This window comes from Nerophis ophidion, linkage group LG13, assembly GCF_033978795.1.
Source record: "Nerophis ophidion isolate RoL-2023_Sa linkage group LG13, RoL_Noph_v1.0, whole genome shotgun sequence".
In the NCBI taxonomy this organism is placed as follows: Eukaryota; Metazoa; Chordata; class Actinopteri; order Syngnathiformes; family Syngnathidae; genus Nerophis; species Nerophis ophidion.
In genome coordinates this window covers 57,374,636-57,393,817 of record NC_084623.1, presented here as the reverse complement: position 1 = coordinate 57,393,817, position 19,182 = coordinate 57,374,636, and the positions used below count along the sequence as shown (strand labels likewise).

The 19,182-nt window shown below is 43.9% G+C and overlaps 1 protein-coding gene across 4 annotated transcripts in view; it reads left to right on the top strand.

The window, feature by feature from the left end:
- Window positions 1-6,472: 6,472 nt before the first annotated feature.
- gria4a (glutamate receptor, ionotropic, AMPA 4a) overlaps window positions 6,473-19,182 on the top strand; it is a 330,120-nt gene continuing 317,410 nt past the window's right edge. For all 4 annotated transcript variants that reach the window (XM_061919263.1, XM_061919262.1, XM_061919265.1 and 1 more), the window contains exons 1-2: window positions 6,473-6,852; window positions 16,779-16,937. In XM_061919263.1, coding sequence (XP_061775247.1) covers window positions 6,486-6,852; window positions 16,779-16,937 — 526 coding nt within the window. In that variant the 5' untranslated portion in view covers window positions 6,473-6,485. The remainder of the gene's footprint in view (window positions 6,853-16,778; window positions 16,938-19,182) is intronic.

The window sequence follows — 19,182 nt, the reverse complement described above, 5'->3', positions numbered from 1 at the left end:
GTTCAATCCATAGTGGCTCCAACACAGCCGCGAGAGTTCAGTTCAAAGCGGATCCGAGACAGCAGCGAGAGTCCCGTCCACAGGAAACCATCCCAAGCGGAGGCGGATCAGCAGCGTAGAGATGTCCCCAACCGATACACAGGCGAGCGGTCCATCTTGGGTCCTGACTCTGGACAGTCATTACTTCATCCATGGTCATCGGACCGGACCCCCTCCACATGGGAGGGGGGGACATAGGAGAAAAAAGAAAAGAAGCGGCAGATCAACTGGTCTAAAAAGGAGGTCTATTTAAAGGCTAGAGTATACAAATGAGTTTTAAGGTGAGACTTAAATGCTTCTACTGAGGTGGCATCTCGAACTGTTACCGGGAGGGCATTCCAGAGTACTGGAGCCCGAACGGAAAATGCTCTATAGCCCGCAGACTTGTTTTGGGCTCTAGGAATCACTAATAAGCCGGAGTCTTTTGAAGGCAGATTTCTTGCCGGGACATATGGTACAATACAATCGGCAAGATAGGATGGAGCTAGACCGTGTAGTATTTTATACGTAAGTAGTAAAACCTTAAAGTCACACCTTAAAGTATATATATATACATATATATATATATGTGTGTGTGTGTGTCAAGTGAAAGTGCAGCACAAACAGCAGTGAGTTGCAGAGCACACTCCAGGCCTGAAGGGGCAACAGTGAGAGCTGAGGGCTGAACATCTCCAGCTGCTTCCAGCAGATTAGCTTGATTGAGTTCACCTGCTCACCTGCTCACCTGCACATGCTCACAATGTTGGAGCTTCAGTCAGTCACCTTTTTGACATGCTGCTAAGAGGAAGGAAGACAGCTCCTGTGTGGACTCAGAAGACACAACTGGTGAGAAAAGTGAAGGAAAGAAGTGTTTGTTTGTTTGTTTGGACTGAGGGGAATGTTTTAAGAAAATAATTTCACTGATGTTTACAAAATTGTTTAAATGCCTACTGAAATGAGATTTTTTTTTTTGGATGTATGTTATTTATTTGTACAAAAAGGTGGTAAAAGTTGTGTAGAAAGTTCTTTCAGCGGGTATTTTGTAGTGAAATAATAAGGTAAAAAAGCTTGTACGGTTAAAATAAATGACAAGAATAATCTAAATGTGCACACCATTAATGCAACAATTTTTGTGTAATTTATCACATGTGTTAAAGGCCTACAGAAATGAGATGTTCTTATTTAAAGGGGGATAGCAGCTCCATTCTATGTGTCATACTTCATCATTTCGCCATATTTTTGCTGAAAGGATTTAGTAGAGAACATCGAGGATAAAGTTGGCAACTTTCGGTCGCTAATAAAAAAGCCTTGCCTGTACCGGAAGTAGCAGACGATGTGCGCGTGACGTCACGGGTTGTGGAGCTCCTCACATCTGAACATTGTTTACAATCATGGCCACCGGCAGCTAGAGCGATTCGGGTCGAGAAAGCGACGATTTCCCCATTAATTTGAGCGAGGATGAAAGATTTGTGGATGAGGAAAGTGAGAGTGAAGGACTAGAAAAATAAAAAAGGCCAGGGCTGTTCAGATGTTATTAGACACATTTATTAGGATAATTCTGGAAAATCCCTTATCTGCTTATTGTGTTACTAGTGTTTTAGTGAGATTATATGGTACTTGAAAGTTGAAGGGGTGTGGTGACCGCCAGTGTCTCCGGTGGAAGGAGGTAAGAGAGTCCGCAAGCTTCGCTCATGTCTACAGTAAGAGTCGACTTATTACCACCATTTTCTCACCGAAACCGCCGGTTGACATGTGGTCGGGAACCATGTTCGCTTAGAGCGAGAATGAAAGATTTGTGGATGAGCAAATTTAAAGTGAACGACTAGAAAAAAAAAATCTGTTTGCACAGTGGGCTAATTACTAGGATAATTCTGGGAAATCCATTATCTGCTTATCGTGTTACTAGTTTTTTAGTGAGTTAAATACTACCTTAAAGTCGAAGGGGTGTGGCCACGGGTGTGTTGACCGCCAGAGTCTCTGAAGTCAGGAAGCTGCAGCAGGACACAAGCTCCGCTGATCTCCGGTAAGAGCCGACTTTTTACCACAATTTTCTCACCGAAAACCGCCGGTTGACATGTGGTCGGGAACCATGTTCGCTTAGAGCGGGAATGAAAGATTTGTGGATGAGGAAATTTAAAGTGAACGACTAGAAAAAAAAATCTGATTGCACAGCGGGATAATTACTAGGATAATTCTAGGAAATCCATTATCTGCTTATTGTGTTGCTAGTGTTTTAGTGAGTTAAATAGTACCTTAAAGTTGGAGGGGTGTGGCCACGGGTGTGTTGACCGCCAGAGTCTCTGAAGTCACGAAGCTGCAGCAGGACACAAGCTCCGCTGATCTCCGGTTAGAGCCGACTTTTTACCACAATTTTCTCATCGAAAACCGTCGTCGTCGGGATCCATGTTCGCTTGGCCGCTCTGATCCATAGTAAAGCTTCACCTCCGGGAATTTTAAACAAGGAAACATTGTGTGTTTTTGTGGCTAAACGCTACATCTTTCTTCTTTGACGTCTCCATTATTAATTGAACAAATTGCAAAAGATTCAGCAACACATTAGTCCAGAATGGTGTGTAATTATGCGATTAAAGCAGACGACTTATAGCTGGGATCGGGCTGGAAAACAATTCAACTATTCCTCTAATCAACAATTCAACTATTCTATTGAACTACCGACTATTTGACTATTCCTTCTGTTCATCCATTCATTTACACCGATAACCCCCTTTTATTTACTGAACTCTCGCGGCTGTGTTGGAGCCACTATGGATTGAACTTTCACAGTATCATGTTAGACCCGCTCGACATCCATTGCTTTCGGTCTCCTAGAGGGGGGGGGGTTGCCCACTTCTCAGGTCCTCTCCAAGGTTTCTCATAGTCAGCATTGTCACTGGCGTCCCACTGGATGTGAATCCTCCCTGCCCACTGGGTGTGAGTTTTCCTTGCCCTTTTGTGGTATATAGCTCGGTTGGTAGAGTGGCCGTGCCAGCAACTTGAGGGTTGCGGGTTCGATTCCCGCTTCCGCCATCCTAGTCACTGCCGTTGTGTCCTTGGGCAAGACACTTTACCCACGTGCTCCCCAGTGTCACCCACACTGGTTTAAATGTAACTTAGATATTGGGTTTCACTATGTAAAAGCGCTTTGAGTCACTAGAGAAAAGCGCTATGTAAATATAATTCACTTCACATATAAATAAACGATTGATTGATTGATTGATTGATTGATTGATTGATTGATTGATATTTGATATAAATCACAAGGAAAGAGGATTGAATTGTCCCTTTGTGTCCTTCTCGAGTCCAACTGACCCTTTCAAGTTTGGGCACGCTGTGAAAAAAGTGTGTGTGTGTGTGTGTGTGTGTGTGTGTGTGTGTACTCATGCTAACTCTTAGCTTGTTAAGTTAGCATGCTAGCTTTCGACCTCTTTTTACAGGTATACAACAGAAATTATATTATTTTCCAACCTCAATTCATATAATAATAGTAATAAATAGAATACTAATATGATCGAAAAAAAAAAAAGGTAATCTTCTTTGAAGTATTGGACGCCCACTGTGGTGCCATCACGGGCATCGTTTTAACGAGGCTGCTAATTAGCAGGCAGAAATCCATGGGTGGGGGGAAATACCTGCAGACTCGGTGTGAGACTTCCTTCCACATCCTGCACCCCCGCCGGCTGCACAGTGGGGGGTTCCACACCCGTGGAAGTCTGAGGTGTTGTCGGTGTGGCCGTCACCTGGCCCGCTCCTGTCACTACGGACTAGACTTACTTTATCCGAGCCTCCAAGGAAGTGGGTGTTGGGGGACCGTGCTGACAAGAGGATTTAAATAATAATTATTGAATTAAAGCTGCAAGCAGTGATGGACGGGACCGACTTTTGCTGGTGTTTCCTGCCTTTACCCAGTCAACATATCTTTACCTGCACATTACCTACCTTCCCTGCATCCTGGGGTCACATTTCTGCTTCCTTCTTCCACCCATACATGCTGGTGCTTCCTGCCATCACCCAGTCAACATATCTTTACCTGCACATTACCTACCTTCCCTGCATCCTGGGGTCGCACTGGTGCTTCTTTCTTTCACCCAGTCAACATATCTTTACCTGCACATTACCTACCTTCTCTGCATCCTGGTGTCAAACTGGTGCCTCCTTCTTTCACCCAGTCAACATATCTTTACCTGCACGTTACCTGCCTTCCCTGCATCCTGGGGTCGCACTGGTGCTTCTTTCTTTCACCCAGTCAACATATCTTTACCTGCACATTACCTACCTTCCCTGCATCCTGGGGTCGCACTGGTGCTTCTTTCTTTCACCCAGTCAACATATCTTTACCTGCACATTACCTACCTTCTCTGCATCCTGGTGTCAAACTGGTGCCTCCTTCTTTCACCCAGTCAACATATCTTTACCTGCACTTTACCTACCTTCTCTGCATCCTGGTGTCAAACTGGTGCCTCCTTCTTTCACCCAGTCAACATATCTTTACCTGCACATTACCTACCTTCCCTGCATCCTGGGGTCACATTTCTGCTTCCTTCTGTCACCCATACACGCTGGTGCTTCCTGCCAACACCCAGACAACATATCTTTACCTGCACATTACCTACCTTCTCTGTATCCTGGAGTCAAACTGGTGCTTCCTGCCATCACCCAGTCAACATATCTTTACCCGCACATTACCTACCTTCTCTGCATTGTGTGGTCACGCTAGTGCTTCCTGCTTTTAAGCGGTCTTCTTTTAAGGCTCGTAAAATCAAAACCAAGCAGTTAGAAGAACTCTTTGCACAACTTCTAATCAAAAGGGTTCAATCTCTTTCCTGTGCGAGTTTGAAGCCGACACAACAAACGCGCTCCGAGGAGATAATGTTTGAAAAAGGGTGACGGGTTTTTACAAAACTTTTGTTTTGAATGGTAATTGCCAACTTCCTGTTGATTTTTGCTGAAGGATGTAAATGAATGAAATGTAGGTCTAAGTGAGACCTCCATACAGTTTTTTGTTTCATGTCTCTACAACATTCCTACCGGAAGTTACAAGCAGTTTTGTCTGTGTTTTCTTCCTAGGAGCAGTTTTGTGGTTTTTCTCCTAGGGGGGCGCTCGAGCGCAATTTTGAGTTTTTTTTTGGGGGGGGGCGGGGTTTGGTTAGGGTGAGAAGCCCTGCCATCCGGGAGTAACTAAAAGTAAAGCTGCTGCTCCTCCACATGGAGAGGAGTTAGATGAGGTGGTTTGGGAATCTGGTCAGGATGCCACTCGGGGTAACTGCCAACTTCCTGTATATTTTTGCTGAAGGATGTAAATGAATGAAATGTAGGTCTAAGTGAGACCTACTTAGAGGTTTTTGTTTCATGTCTCTACAATATTCCTACCGGAAGTTACAAGCAGTTTTGTCTGTGTTTTCTTCCTAGGAGCAGTTTTGTGGTTTTTCTCCTAGGGGGCGCTAGAGCGCAATTTTGAGTTTTTTGGGTCTGGGGGTTTGGTTAGGGTGAGAAGCTCTGTCATCCGGGAGGAACTAAAAGTAAAGCTGCTGCTCCTCCACATGGAGAGGAGTTAGATGAGGTTTTTTGGGAACCTGGTCAGGATGCCACCCGAACGCCTCCCGAGGCAGGTCTTTAGGGCACGTCTGAGGCCACGGGGAAGACCCAGGACACGTTGGGAAGACTATGTCTCCCGGCTGGCCTGGGAACGCCTCGGAATCCCCCGGGAGGGCCTGGACGAAGTGGCTGGGGAGAGGGAAGTCTGGGCTTCCCTGCTTAGGCTGCTGCCCCCGTGACCCGACCTCGGATAAGCGGAGGAGATGGATGGATGGATGGATATTCATTAGAACCTAAAAATGTGATATTTGGCTCCATTTTTTGTTTCTATGACGGTATCATGCTAACATTTTAGACATTTTTCTATAATTTAAACCTAAAAATGGTGAATTTTGACATATTTTTTATTCCCATTCTCCTGTTAAAAAAATAATTTTTTGCGCCGTCGTTTTTTTTCTACGATGGTATCATGCAAACATTTGAGCTATTGTTCTATAATTTAAACCTAAAAATCGTGAATTTTGACATTTTTTTATTCCCATCCTCCTGCTTGTCTTCAGATCGTGCAGTGTACCTAATGTTGTGACCGGAAAGGCGCCGTATTTACACGGAGTGAAAACGACGATGCCGATACCACTCGCTGGCAGTATCTCCCCCTCCAGCCAGATGTGGAGAAATCCCCGTCGGTATCGCGATGCGCGGCTGCAGTCAGACGTGCACCGACTGAGTCGGGACGCAGGCGGACGGAAGGAGAGGAGGGGGGCGGAGTTTGACGCAAGCGCGGGATCCCCACGTTATCACTTCTTCTTCTCCCACATGCGCGCGCATCCCAGCCCTTTTTTTTATATTTATTTTTTATTTAATTTTAAACAAGCCGGTGCGCGTGCGTGTGAGTGTGTGTGCGTAAAAGGGCGGCGCGCATGTCCAGTTCCTCCATGCAGTCTGCGCTCCAAGCCCGCCAATCTTGCAACGACTTTTTCCCGCGCCCTCCCTCCCCTCCCCGCGCCTTCTTCTCGCCGGACACGCGCACGCCACGGCACGGAGAAGTGCACCCGCCGTGGAATATGAATCTCGCCCCGGACTGTCCGCCGCACTCGGCACGGGAGCGTCGTCCGCCCTCTTCCTCTACCTCTTTGCATGTCTTTCCCGCCCCCTTTTCCCGCCACGGATGTCTCTCAACACTTTCTGAGGGACGCGCGTCAGGAAAAATGAGGATTAATATTTTCTTCTGGCACTTTCTGGGCTGCTGCTCCGTCTTCTGGGGCTCGGCGGCGGGAGCCTTCCCCAGCTCGGTGCAGATCGGTGAGTTGGCCACGTTTTTTTTTTTTTTGCACACGCATTTTGGACTGCCGTCTTTACGTGGTGGGTAATTTGGGGGATTAATCGCGATTAATTGATGTTGACCAAAATGATCTTTTTGCTTCTTCAGTGTTTAGACACTGCAGTCTCGCTCTCTCTCCCCCCACCTCTCTCTCGCTCCACCACTCCTCCCCTAGAAACACGTGACAAAGTGCTAAAGTTCGCAAGAGGTGCAACCTCACTCGTGCTACCGCTACGCTAACGTCGGCATGATATTACCGGAAAAAGTTAAAGATGGCTCCAAGTGTCTAAACAAGGGATTAAAAATTTGACGGAACGTTAGCGTGAAATGTTAGCATGCTAAAGTTAGCAAGCTAATATCAGTGAAATTAGCATTTGAATGCTAACGTTTGCGTGATGATACCGGAAAAGTTAGCATACCTTTTAAGATGGTGCCAAATGTCCATACAAGGGATTACAAATTTAATGAAATGTTAGCATGCTAAAATTACCACGTTGACATCAGTGAAATTAGCATACTGCTAAAATGGCAGCATTTCAATGCTAATGTTGGCGTGATGATACCGGAAAAGTTAGCGTACCTTTTTAAGATGGTGCCAAAGGATCGAAAGTTTGATGAAATGCTAGCATGAAATGTTAGCAAGCTGACATCAGTGAAATTAGCATACTGCTAAGATGGTGCCAGTTAAAGGCTAACGTTGGCATGACGAGACCGGGAAAGTTAGCATACCTTTTTAAGATGGTGCCAAGTGTCTAAACAAAGGATTACAATTTGATGAAATGTTAACATGAAAAAGTTACTTTAGCTAAAATACTAGCATAGAACGTCTTTATGCGAAAGTTGGCATGATACTATCGGAAAAGTTAGCGTACCTTTTTAAGATGTTGCCAAGTGTCCATACAAGGGATTACAAATTTGATGAAATGTTAGCATGCTAAAATTAGCACGCTGACATCAGTGAAATTAGCATGCTGCTAAAATGGCGGCATTTCAATGCTCACGTTGGCATGATGAGACCGGAAAAGTTAGCATACCTTTTAAAATGGTGCCAAGCGTCTAAACTAAGGATTACAATTTGATGAAATGTTAGCATGAAAAAGTTAATTTAGCTAAAATACTAGCATAGAACGTGATTATGCTAAAGTTGGCATGATATTATTGGAAAAGTTAGCATACCTTTTAAGATGGTGCCAAGTGTCCATACAAGGGATTACAAATTCGATGAAATGTTAGCATGCTAAAATTAGCACGCTGACATCAGTGGAATTAGCATACTGCTAAAATAGCAGCATTTCAATGCTAACGTCTGCATGATGATACCAGAAAAGTTAGCATACCTTTTAAGATGGTGCCAAGTGTCTAAAAAAAGGATTACAAATTCGATGAAATTTTAGCATGCTAAAGTTAGCACGTTAACGTCAGGGAAATTAGCATACTGCTAAAATGCCGGCATTTCAATGCTAACGTTGGCATGATGATACCGGAAAAGTTATCATACCTTTTAAGAAGGTGCCAAGTTTATAAACAAAGGATTGAAAATTCGCTGAAATGCTTCCATGAAATGTTAGCAAGCCAACATCAGTGAAATTAGCATACTGCTAAGATGGTGCCGGTTAAATGCTAACGTTGGCATGATGAGACCGGAAAATTTAGCATACCTTTTTAAGATGGTGCTAAATGTCTAAACAAAGGATTACAATTTGATTAAATGTTAGCATGAAAAAGTTACTTTAGCTAAATTACTAGCACAGAACGTCTTTATGCTAAAGGTGGCATGATCCTATCGGAAAAGTTAGCACACTTTTGAAGATGATGCTAAGTGTCCATACAAAGGATTACAAATTTGATGAAATGTTAGCATGCTAAAATTAGCACGCTGACATCTGTGAAATTAGCATACTGCTAAAATGGCAACATTTCAATGCTAACGTTGGCATGATGATACCGGAAAAGTTTGCATACCTTTTAAGATGGTGCCAAGTGTCTAAAAAAGGATTACAAATTCGATGAAATTTTAGCATGCTAAAGTTAGCACGTTAACATCAGTGAAATTAGCATACTGCTAAGATGGCTCCAGTTAAATGCTAACATTGGCGCGATGATACCAGAAAAGTTAGTGTACCCTTTTAAGATGGTGCCAAGTGTACAAACAAAGGGTCGAAAATTCGATGAAATGCTAGCATGAAATGTTAGCAAGCCGACATCAGTGAAATTAGCATACTGCTAAGATGGTGCCAGTTAAATGCTAACGTTGGTATGATGAGAGCGGGAAAGTTAGCATACCTTTTTAAGAAGGTGCCAAGTGTCTAAACAAAGGATTACAATTTGATGAAATGTTAGCATGAAAAAGTTAATTTAGCTAAAATACTAGCATAGAACGTGATTATGCTAAAGTTGGCATGATATTATTGGAAAAGTTAACATACCTTTTAAGATGGTGCCAAATGTACATACAAGGGAATACAAATTTGATGAAATGTAAGCATGCTAAAATTAGCACGTTGACATCAGTAAAATTAGCATACTGCTAAAATGGCTGCATTTCAATGCTAACGTTGGCGTGATTTAACATACCTTTTTAAGATGGTGCCAAGCGTCTAAACTAAGGATTACAATTCGATGAAATGCTAACATGAAACATTAGCATGCTAAAGTTAGCAATCTGAAATCAGTGAAATTAGCATACTGCTAAAATGGCGGTCTTTAAATGCTAACGTTGGCATGATGAGACCGGAAAAGTTGGCGTACCTTTTAAGATGGTGCCAAGTGAATAAACAAAGGATTACAATTTGATGAAATGTTAGCATGAAAAAGTTACTTTACCTAAAATACTAGCATCGAACGTCTTTATGCTAAAGTTGGCATGAAACTATCGGAAAAGTTAGCATACCTTTTTAAGATGGTGCCAAGTGTCCATACAAAGGATAAAAAATTCGATGTAATGCTAACATGCTAAAGTTAGCACGCTGACATCAGTGAAATTAGCATACTGCTAAAATGAAGGTATTTCAATGTTAACCGAATGGGGACCAAGTTGTTGTTCAGAACTTGTGAGGACCACCCTTTCTACAGGTTGTGGATCGAGGCATAACAAACATTTCTGGTAAAATGTCCACTGCCCAGTTAGCTCATACTAACATGCTAAAGTTAGCACGCTGACATCAGTGAAATTAGCATACTGCTAAAATGAAGGTATTTCAATGTTGACGGAATGGGGACCAAGTTGTTGTTCAGAACTTGTGAGGACCACCCTTTCTACAGGTTGTGGATTGAGGCATAACAAAAATTTCTGGTAAAATGTCCACTGCCCAGTTAGCTCATACTAACATGCTAAAGTTAGCACGCTGACATCAGTGAAATTAGCATACTGCTAAAATGAAGGTATTTCAATGTTAACGGAATGGGGACCAAGTTGTTGTTCAGAACTTATGAGGACCACCCTTTCTACAGGTTGTGGATCAAGGCATAACAAAAATTTCTGGTAAAATGTCGACTGCCCAGTTAGCTCATACACGTCTTTAAATCTCTGTGGACCAAATGTACAAACCCCGTTTCCATATGAGTTGGGAAATTGTGTTAGATGTAAATATAAACAGAATACAATGATTTGCAAATAATTTTCAACCCATATTCAGTTGAATATGCTACAAAGACAACATATTTGATGTTCAAACTCATAAACTTTATTATTTCTTTTGCTGTCGTATTTTATGCTTCATAATGCGCCACACATTTTCCATGGGAGACAGGTCTGGACTGCAGGCGGGCCAGGAAAGTACCCGTATTCTTTTTTCTACGAAGCCATGCTGTTGTAGAGGTGGCTTGGCATTGTCTTGCTGAAATAAGCAGGGGCGTCCATGATAACGTTGCTTGGATGACAACATATGTTGTTCCAAAAGCTGTATGTACCTTTCAGCATTAATGGTGCCTTCACAGATGTGTAAGTTACCCATGCCTTGGGCACTAATGCACCCCCATACCATCACACATGCTGGCTTTTCAACTTTGCGTCCAAAACAATCCGGATGGTTATTTTCCTCTTTGTTCCGTTGGACACCACGTCCACAGTTTCCAAATATGATTTGAAATGTAGACTCGTCAGACCACAGAACACTTTTCCACTTTGCATCAGTCCATCTTAGATGAGCTCGGGCCCAGCGAAGCCGGCGGCGTTTCTGGATGTTGTTGATAAATAGAAGCATTTAAGTCTCACCTTAAAACTCATTTGTATACTCCAGCCTTTAAATAGACTCCCTTTTTAGACCAGTTGATCTGCCGCTTCTTTTCTTTTTCTCCTATGTCCCACTCTCCCTTGTGGAGGGGGTCCGGTCCGATCCGATCCGGTGGCCATGTACTGCTTGCCTGTGTATCGGCTGGGGACATCTCTGCGCTGCTGATCCGCCTCCGCTTGGGATGGTTTCCTGCTGGCTCCGCTGTGAACGGGACTCTCGCTGCTGTGTCGGATCCGCTTTGGACTGGACTCTCGCGACTGTGTTGGATCCACTATGGATTGAACTTTCACAGTATCATGTTAGACCCGCTCGACATCCATTGCTTTCCTCGTCTCCAAGGTTCTCATAGTCATCATTGTCACCGACGTCCCACTGACTTATGTGGGCCTACCGAGGATGTCGTAGTGGTTTGTGTTGTGGTTTGTGCAGCCCTTTGAGACACTAGTGATTGATTGATAAATGGCTTTGGCTTTGCATAGCAGAGTTTTAACTTGCACTTACAGATGTAGCGACCAACTGTAGTTACTGACAGTGGTTTTATGAAGTGTTCCTGAGCCCATGTGGTGATATCCTTTACACGCTGATGTCTGTTTTTGATGCAGTACCGCCTGAGGGATCAAAGGACTGTAATATCCTCGCTTACGTGCAGTGATTTCTCCTGATTCTCTGAACCTTTTGATGATTTCACGGACCGTAGATGGTAAAATCCCTACATTCCTTGCAATAGCTGGTTGAGAAATGTTGTTCTAAAACTGTTTGACAATTTGTTCACAAAGGGGTGTACCTCACCCCATCCTTGTTTGTGAATTACTTAGCATTTCATGGAAGCTGCTTTTATACCCAATCATGGCACCCACCTGTTCCCAATTAGCCTGCACACCTGTGGGATGTTCCATATAAGTGTTTGATGAGCATTCCTCAACTATTTATTGCCGCCTTTCCCAACTTCTTTGTCACGTGTTGCTGGCATCAAATTCAAAAGTTAATGATTATCAGTTTGAACATGAAATATGTTGTCTTTGTAGCATATTCAACGGAATACCTCAGTAGAAGCATTTAAGTCTCACCTTAAAACTCATCTGTATACTCTAGCCTTTAAATAGACCTCCTTTTTAGACCAGTTGATCTGCCGCTTCTTTTCTTTCTCCTATGTCCCCCCCCTCCCTTGTGGAGGAGGTCCGGTCCGATGACCATGGATGAAGTACTGGCTGTCCAGAGTCGAGACCCAGGATGGACCGCTCGCCTGTGTATGGGTTGGGGACATCTCTACGCTGCTGATCCGCCTCCGCTTGAGATGGTTTCCTGTGGACGGGACTCTCGCTGCTGTCTCGGATCCGCTTTGAACTGAACTCTTGCGGCTGTGTTGGAGCCACTATGGATTGAACTTTCACAGTATCATGTTAGACCCGCTCGACATCCATTGCTTTCGGTCCCCTAGAGAGGGGGGGGGGTTGCCCACATCTGAGGTCCTCTCCAAGGTTTCTCATAGTCAGCATTGTCACTGGCGTCCCACTGGATGTGAATTCTCCCTGCCCACTGGGTGTGAGTTTTCCTTGCCCTTTTGTGGGTTCTTCCGAGGATGTTGTATCATGTTAGACCCGCTCGACATCCATTGCTTTCGGTCCCCTAGAGGGGGAGTGGTTGCTCACATCTGAGGTCCTCTCCAAGGTTTCTCATAGTCAGCATTGTCACTGGCGTCCCACTGGATGTGAATTCTCCCTGCCCACTGGGTGTGAGTTTTCCTTGCCCTTTTGTGGGTTCTTCCGAGGATGTTGTATCATGTTAGACCCGCTCGACATCCATTGCTTTCGGTCCCCTAGAGGGGGAGGGGGTTGCCCAGATCTGAGGTCCTCTCCAAGGTTTCTCATAGTCAGCATTGTCACTGGCGTCCCACTGGATGTGAATTCTCCCTGCCCACTGGGTGTGAGTGTTCCTTGCCCTTTCGTGGGTTCTTCCGAGGATGTTGTATCATGTTAGACCCACTCGACATCCATTGCTTTCGGTCCCCTAGAGGGGGAGGGGTTGCTCACATCTGAGGTCCTCTCCAAGGTTTCTCATAGTCAGCATTGTCACTGGCGTCCCACTGGATGTGAATTCTCCCTGCCCACTGGGTGTGAGTTTTCCTTGCCCTTTTGTGGGTTCTTCCGAGGATGTTGTATCATGTTAGACCCGCTCGACATCCATTGCTTTCGGTCCCCTAGAGGGGGAGGGGGTTGCCCAGATCTGAGGTCCTCTCCAAGGTTTCTCATAGTCAGCATTGTCACTGGCGTCCCACTGGATGTGAATTCTCCCTGCCCACTGGGTGTGAGTGTTCCTTGCCCTTTTGTGGGTTCTTCCGAGGATGTTGTATCATGTTAGACCCGCTCGACATCCATTGCTTTCGGTCCCCTAGAGGGGGGGGGGGGGGTTGCTCACATCTGAGGTCCTCTCCAAGGTTTCTCATAGTCAGCATTGTCACTGGCGTCCCACTGGATGTGAATTCTCCCTGCCCACTGGGTGTGAGTTTTCCTTGCCCTTTTGTGGGTTCTTCCGAGGATGTTGTATCATGTTAGACCCGCTCGACATCCATTGCTTTCGGTCCCCTTGGGGGGGGGGGGGGGGGGGGTTGCTCACATCTGAGGTCCTCTCCAAGGTTTCTCCTAGTCAGCATTGTCACTGGCGTCCCACTGGATGTGAATTCTCCCTGCCCACTGGGTGTGAGTTTTCCTTGCCCTTTTGTGGGTTCTTCCGAGGATGTTGTAGTCGTAATGATTTGTGCAGTCCTTTGAGACATTTGTGATTTGGGCCTATATAAATAAACATTGATTGATTGATTGATTATGGGTTGAAAAGGATTCGCAAATCATTGTATTCTAACACAATTTCCCAACTCATATGGAAACGGGGTTCCAAGCTAGCTTAGCGATTAGCTCGCCCGCTCCTGCCTGCTCTGCCTCTGTGTTTCCCCCCGACATTCGGACTCCAGAGATGACTCCGTAGAACGAGGCGGCGTCCGCGTACTATTTAGTCACGCCGCTCGCTTCCACTGTTCTGATGTTGCGGGCGTGTGTATTCATGCCACTTTTATTTAATTTGCAGCGACAACATAAAAGTCATATTTTATTCATTTTCCACTTCATTTGCATAGTTGCTGGTGTCAGATTACAACGTCTCCGGCTTAGTGAACAAAAGGAGCCCCAGTGGGACCCCCGATGTGAGTTTGTTAAAGCTTCCCTTCGCGCCGAGACTTCAATTACGCGGTTTTCTTTCTTTCTTTTTCTTAATTTCGCTGCCTGCTTGACTTTGCCAAATTTGGTTCACGTCTCCTGGTTTTGTCAGACAGGATACGAGCGTCTGGTTTTCAAAGGCCAACTGACACTTTGCGTCCACGTGGTCGTTCTTTTTCCTTTCTGCTCGGCCTCTGCTCTTCTCCCGTGTGCTTGACATTTTTACCATCTGCCCTTCCTCTGTTTTCTTTATCTCGTTATCTTTTCGACTGCTGACCTCTGGCCGAAAGGTTCTTCTTCCTCTTACGTATCGCCCGCTTCCTCTGGTTTCATCACTGCACTGCGCAGTATTGGTGGTATGCATGGTTCAGGCAAGGGTTGATACGGGGGGCGGGGGAGAAAAAATGTTGTTTAAAAAAAAAAAATAGAGTTGACTACTGTTATTTATATTCACACTCATAAGCACAGTATTGTTTGTTTTGAAAGGGTGGAGGGTGGATCCGCCACCACAAGCCCGCCTGGGGAGGGTAGATAAAATTTAGTTGAAAAAAAAAAAGAGTTGACTACTGTTTTTATTTATATTCACACTCATAAGCACAGTATTGTGTGTTTTGAAAGGGTGGAGAGTGGATCCGCCACCACAAGCCCGCCTGGGGGGGTAGATAACATTTAGTTGAAAAAAAAAAAAGAGTTGACTACTGTTATTTATATTCACACTCATAAGCACAGTATTGTTTGTTTTGAAAGGGTGGAGCGTGGATCCGCCACCACAAGCCCGCCTGGGGGGGTAGATAACATTTAGTTGAAAAAATTGAAGAGTTGACTACTGTTGTTATTTATATTCACACTCATAAGCACAGTATTGTTTGTTTTGAAAGGGTGCAGCGTGGATCCGCCAACACAAGCCCGCCTGGGGGGGTAGATAAAATTTAGTTGAAAAAAAAAAAAGAGTTGACTACTGTTGTTATTTATATTCACACTCATAAGCACAGTATTGTTTGTTTTGAAAGGGTGGAGCGTGGATCCGCCACCACAAGCCCGCCTGGGGGGGTAGATAAAATTTAGTTGAAAAAAAAAAAAAGAGTTGACTACTGTTGTTATTTATATTCACACTCATAAGCACAGTATTGTTTGTTTTGACAGGGTGGAGCGTGGATCCGCCACCACAAGCCCACTGGGGGGGGGTTTATAAACACTTAGATGAAAAAAAAAAAGAGTTGACTACTGTTGTTATTTATATTCACACTCATAAGCACAGTATTGTTTGTTTTGAAAGGGTGGAGCATGGATCTGCCACCACAAGCCCGCCTGGGGGGTGGGGGGGTAGATAAAATTTAGTTGAAAAAAAAAAAGAGTTGACTACTGTTGTAATTTATATTCACACTCATGAGCACAGTATTGTTTGTTTTGAAAGGGTGGAGCGTGGATCCGCCACCACAAGCCCGCTGCGGGTGGGGGGGTGGATAAAATTTAGTTGAAAAAAAAAAAGAGTTGACTACTGTTGTTATTTATATTCACACTCATAAGCACAGTATTGTTTGTTTTGAAAGGGTGGAGCGTGGATCCGCCACCACAAGCCCGCCTGGGGGGGGGGTGAATAAAATTTAGTTGAAAAAAAAAAAAAAGTTGACTACTGTTGTTATTTATATTCACACTTGTAAGTACAGTATTGTTTGTTTTGATAGGGTGGAGCGTGGACCCGCCACCACAAGCCCGTCTGGGGGGGTAGATAAAATTTAGTTGAAAAAAAAAAGAGTTGACTACTGTTGTTATTTATATTCACACTCATAAGCACAGTATTGTTTGTTTTGAAAGGGTGGAGCGTGGATCCGCCACCACAAGCCTGCCGGGGGGTAGATAACATTTAGTTGAAAAAAAAAGAGTTGACTACTGTTGTTATTTATATTCACACTCATAAGCACAGTATTGTTTGTTTTGAAAGGGTGGAGCGTGGATCCGCCACCACAAGCCCGCCTGGGGGGGTGGATAAAATTTAGTTGAAAAAAAAAAAAAAGAGTTGACTACTGTTGTTATTTATATTCACACTCATAAGCACAGTATTGTTTGTTTTGAAAGGGTGGAGCGTGGATCCGGCACCACAAGCCCTACTGGGGGGGTTATAAACACTGCTGTTCTTTTTGGAATGCACAGTTAAATATTGGCAGCTCATACTGACCTTTTATGTATGTTGTTTGAAACACAAGTAGTAGATTTTTAAAGTACATGTACGCATTTTTTGTTATGTTCATGATGGCGTGACGTATTATCGACAATCACGGACGTTTACAGGTGTCACTGGTGACTACTGGAATCCGGGTATTGAGACAAATGATAATTTGAAAGAAATAATGATACAATTCTTGCTTGTACTCTCTTCTTCCCTGCACTTCCCTCATCAATCTTTCTTTGCCTACATTCCTCTTTCCCCCCTCCTCTCCATCACCTTCTCCTTTGTCTCGGCTCCTGCAGGCGGGTTGTTCATCAGGAATACTGATCAGGAGTACACGGCCTTTCGACTGGCCATCTTCCTCCACAACACCAGCCCCAATGCCACGGAAGCCCCCTTCAACCTGGTGCCGCACGTGGACAACATCGAGACGGCCAACAGCTTCGCCGTCACCAACGCGTGTAAGTAACCCCCCCGGGCTCGGTGCCGGTCCGATTCTACCTCAAGTGGCTTGTTTGGAGGCACCGCTGTTGTGGGCTCTAAAACGAACGTGGGATGAAAACACGTTAAAGGTGCACAAAAAGGACTGATTGATGCTGCGAGGTCGTTGCCTTGATTACAGAGTCGGAGCAGGTTTTTTTTTTTGCACTTCCTGTTTGTGTTGGCGACCGGCGTTACGGGGCAAGACCCCATCATTGTAGGCCATTGTTCTTCTCACAAGTGAACACTGATTACAAAAACACAAAAATAAAGCTGCAGGCGGCGATGGACGGGACCGACTTTTGCTGGTGTTTCCTGCCTTTACCCATTCAACATATCTTTACCTGCACATTACCTACCTTCCCTGCACCCTGGGGTCACACTGGTGCTTCTTTCTTTCACCCATACATGCTGGTGCTTCCTGCCATCACCCAGACAACATATCTTTACCTGCACTTTACCTACCATCTCTGTATCCTGATGTCAAACTGGTGCCTCCTTCTTTCACCCAGTCAACATCTCTTTACCCGCACATTACCTACCTTCCCTGCATCCTAGGGTCTTCTTTCTTTCACTCATACACACTGGTGCTTCCTGCCATCACCCAGACAACATATCTTTACCTGCACATTACCTACCTTCTCTGTATCCTGGTGTCAAACTGGTGCGTCCTTCTTTCACCCAGTCAACATATCTTTACCCGCACGGTACCTACCTTCTCTGCATTGTGTGGTCACGCTGGTGCTTAATGCTTTCAAGCGGCCGTCTTGAGACGGCAGCAGCGCAACAGCATCAGCGCAGCAGTTCCAGTTAGAAAAACTCTTTCATCAACTTTTAATCAGAAGGGTTCAATCTCTATCCTGTGGTAGTTTGAAGCCGACACAACAAACACGCTCAGAGGAGATAATGTTTGAAAAAAGGTGACGGGTTTTTACAAAGCTTTTGTTTTGAAGGGGTAATTGAAAACTTCCTGTTGATTTTTGCCGAAGGATGTAAACAAATGAAATGTAGGTCTAAGTGAGACCTACATAGAGATTTTTGTTTCATGTCTCTACGACATTCCTACGGGAAGTTACAAGCAGTTTTGTCTGTTTTCGTCCTAGGAGCAGTTTTGTCTGTTTTTTCCTAGGGGGTGCTACAGTGCAATTTTGAGGTTTGGGTTTTGTTTTTTTGATTAAATCGCAATTTTGGCCAGTCCTGATATGTGTGTCCAGTTTGGTGAGTTTTGAAGCATGTTAAGGGAATCAAATTACAGCTCAAAGAGGCGGCGGTATACTAAGAATAATAATAATAATAAAGAATAATAAAACCTTAGAAATACAATAGGGTCCTCTGTCTCTAAAAACAATTCTACAAAGCAATCTCATTCATTTCAGTTGAGAAAAGACGCTGGCCGATACAATATCAGTATATATCACGATAGACATGTAATCGATAACCAATTATAAAAAGTGCGTTTGATAAAACGGAATTTTACTTTTTATTTTTTATATCTTCGTGGGAAGAAAGCAGGAGTAAGGAAGCAAGGTTGGTTGCATGAACACTGGTAACCAGAAAGTGATCAGTGGGGGAGTGGTATGCTAACAGCCAATCAGTTGACAATATCAATTATCAAGTTTGGTTGCGTGGAATGAGAAAAGAAAGTCAAAATGAAGAAATTGTGGACAAAAGAGGAAAAATCTTTTTTTTTTTTTTTTTTTCCAAGAGGGACATGTGGTCTGTAAAAGATGCAAGGCTCACCCTTTAGAGCACAGCTGTGACTTCCTGCCCCAAAACCTGCAGGGAATGGTTCTTCGAAGGTTTATCTATGTTTACATTTTCACACTGTGCACACATTTCGAACACTTTATTAAGCATTTCTTACATATTCCTTAATTTTAAGGTTTTTACTAAACATGCAGGGAATGGTTCTTCTAAGTTTTCTCTCTGTTTACATTTTCACACTAATCACAAATTTCTTACACTTTATTAAGCATTTCTGACATATTTTCCTTCATTTTAAGGTTTTTAATGTGATTTTACTATTGTCGACATTTTCCATGCTTGTGTTGACATTTCCTTTCTGCCTCGATAGTTGAGGGATTATAATCACAGGAAGTTACATTTCTGATAAAATATTTTATTCACCTGCTCCTTATTTTCCATTAGTCATAAAACCGTCAATAATTACCGATATATTAAAACAATTACTGCATAACACAAAGTCAATTCCATAGTTAAATAATA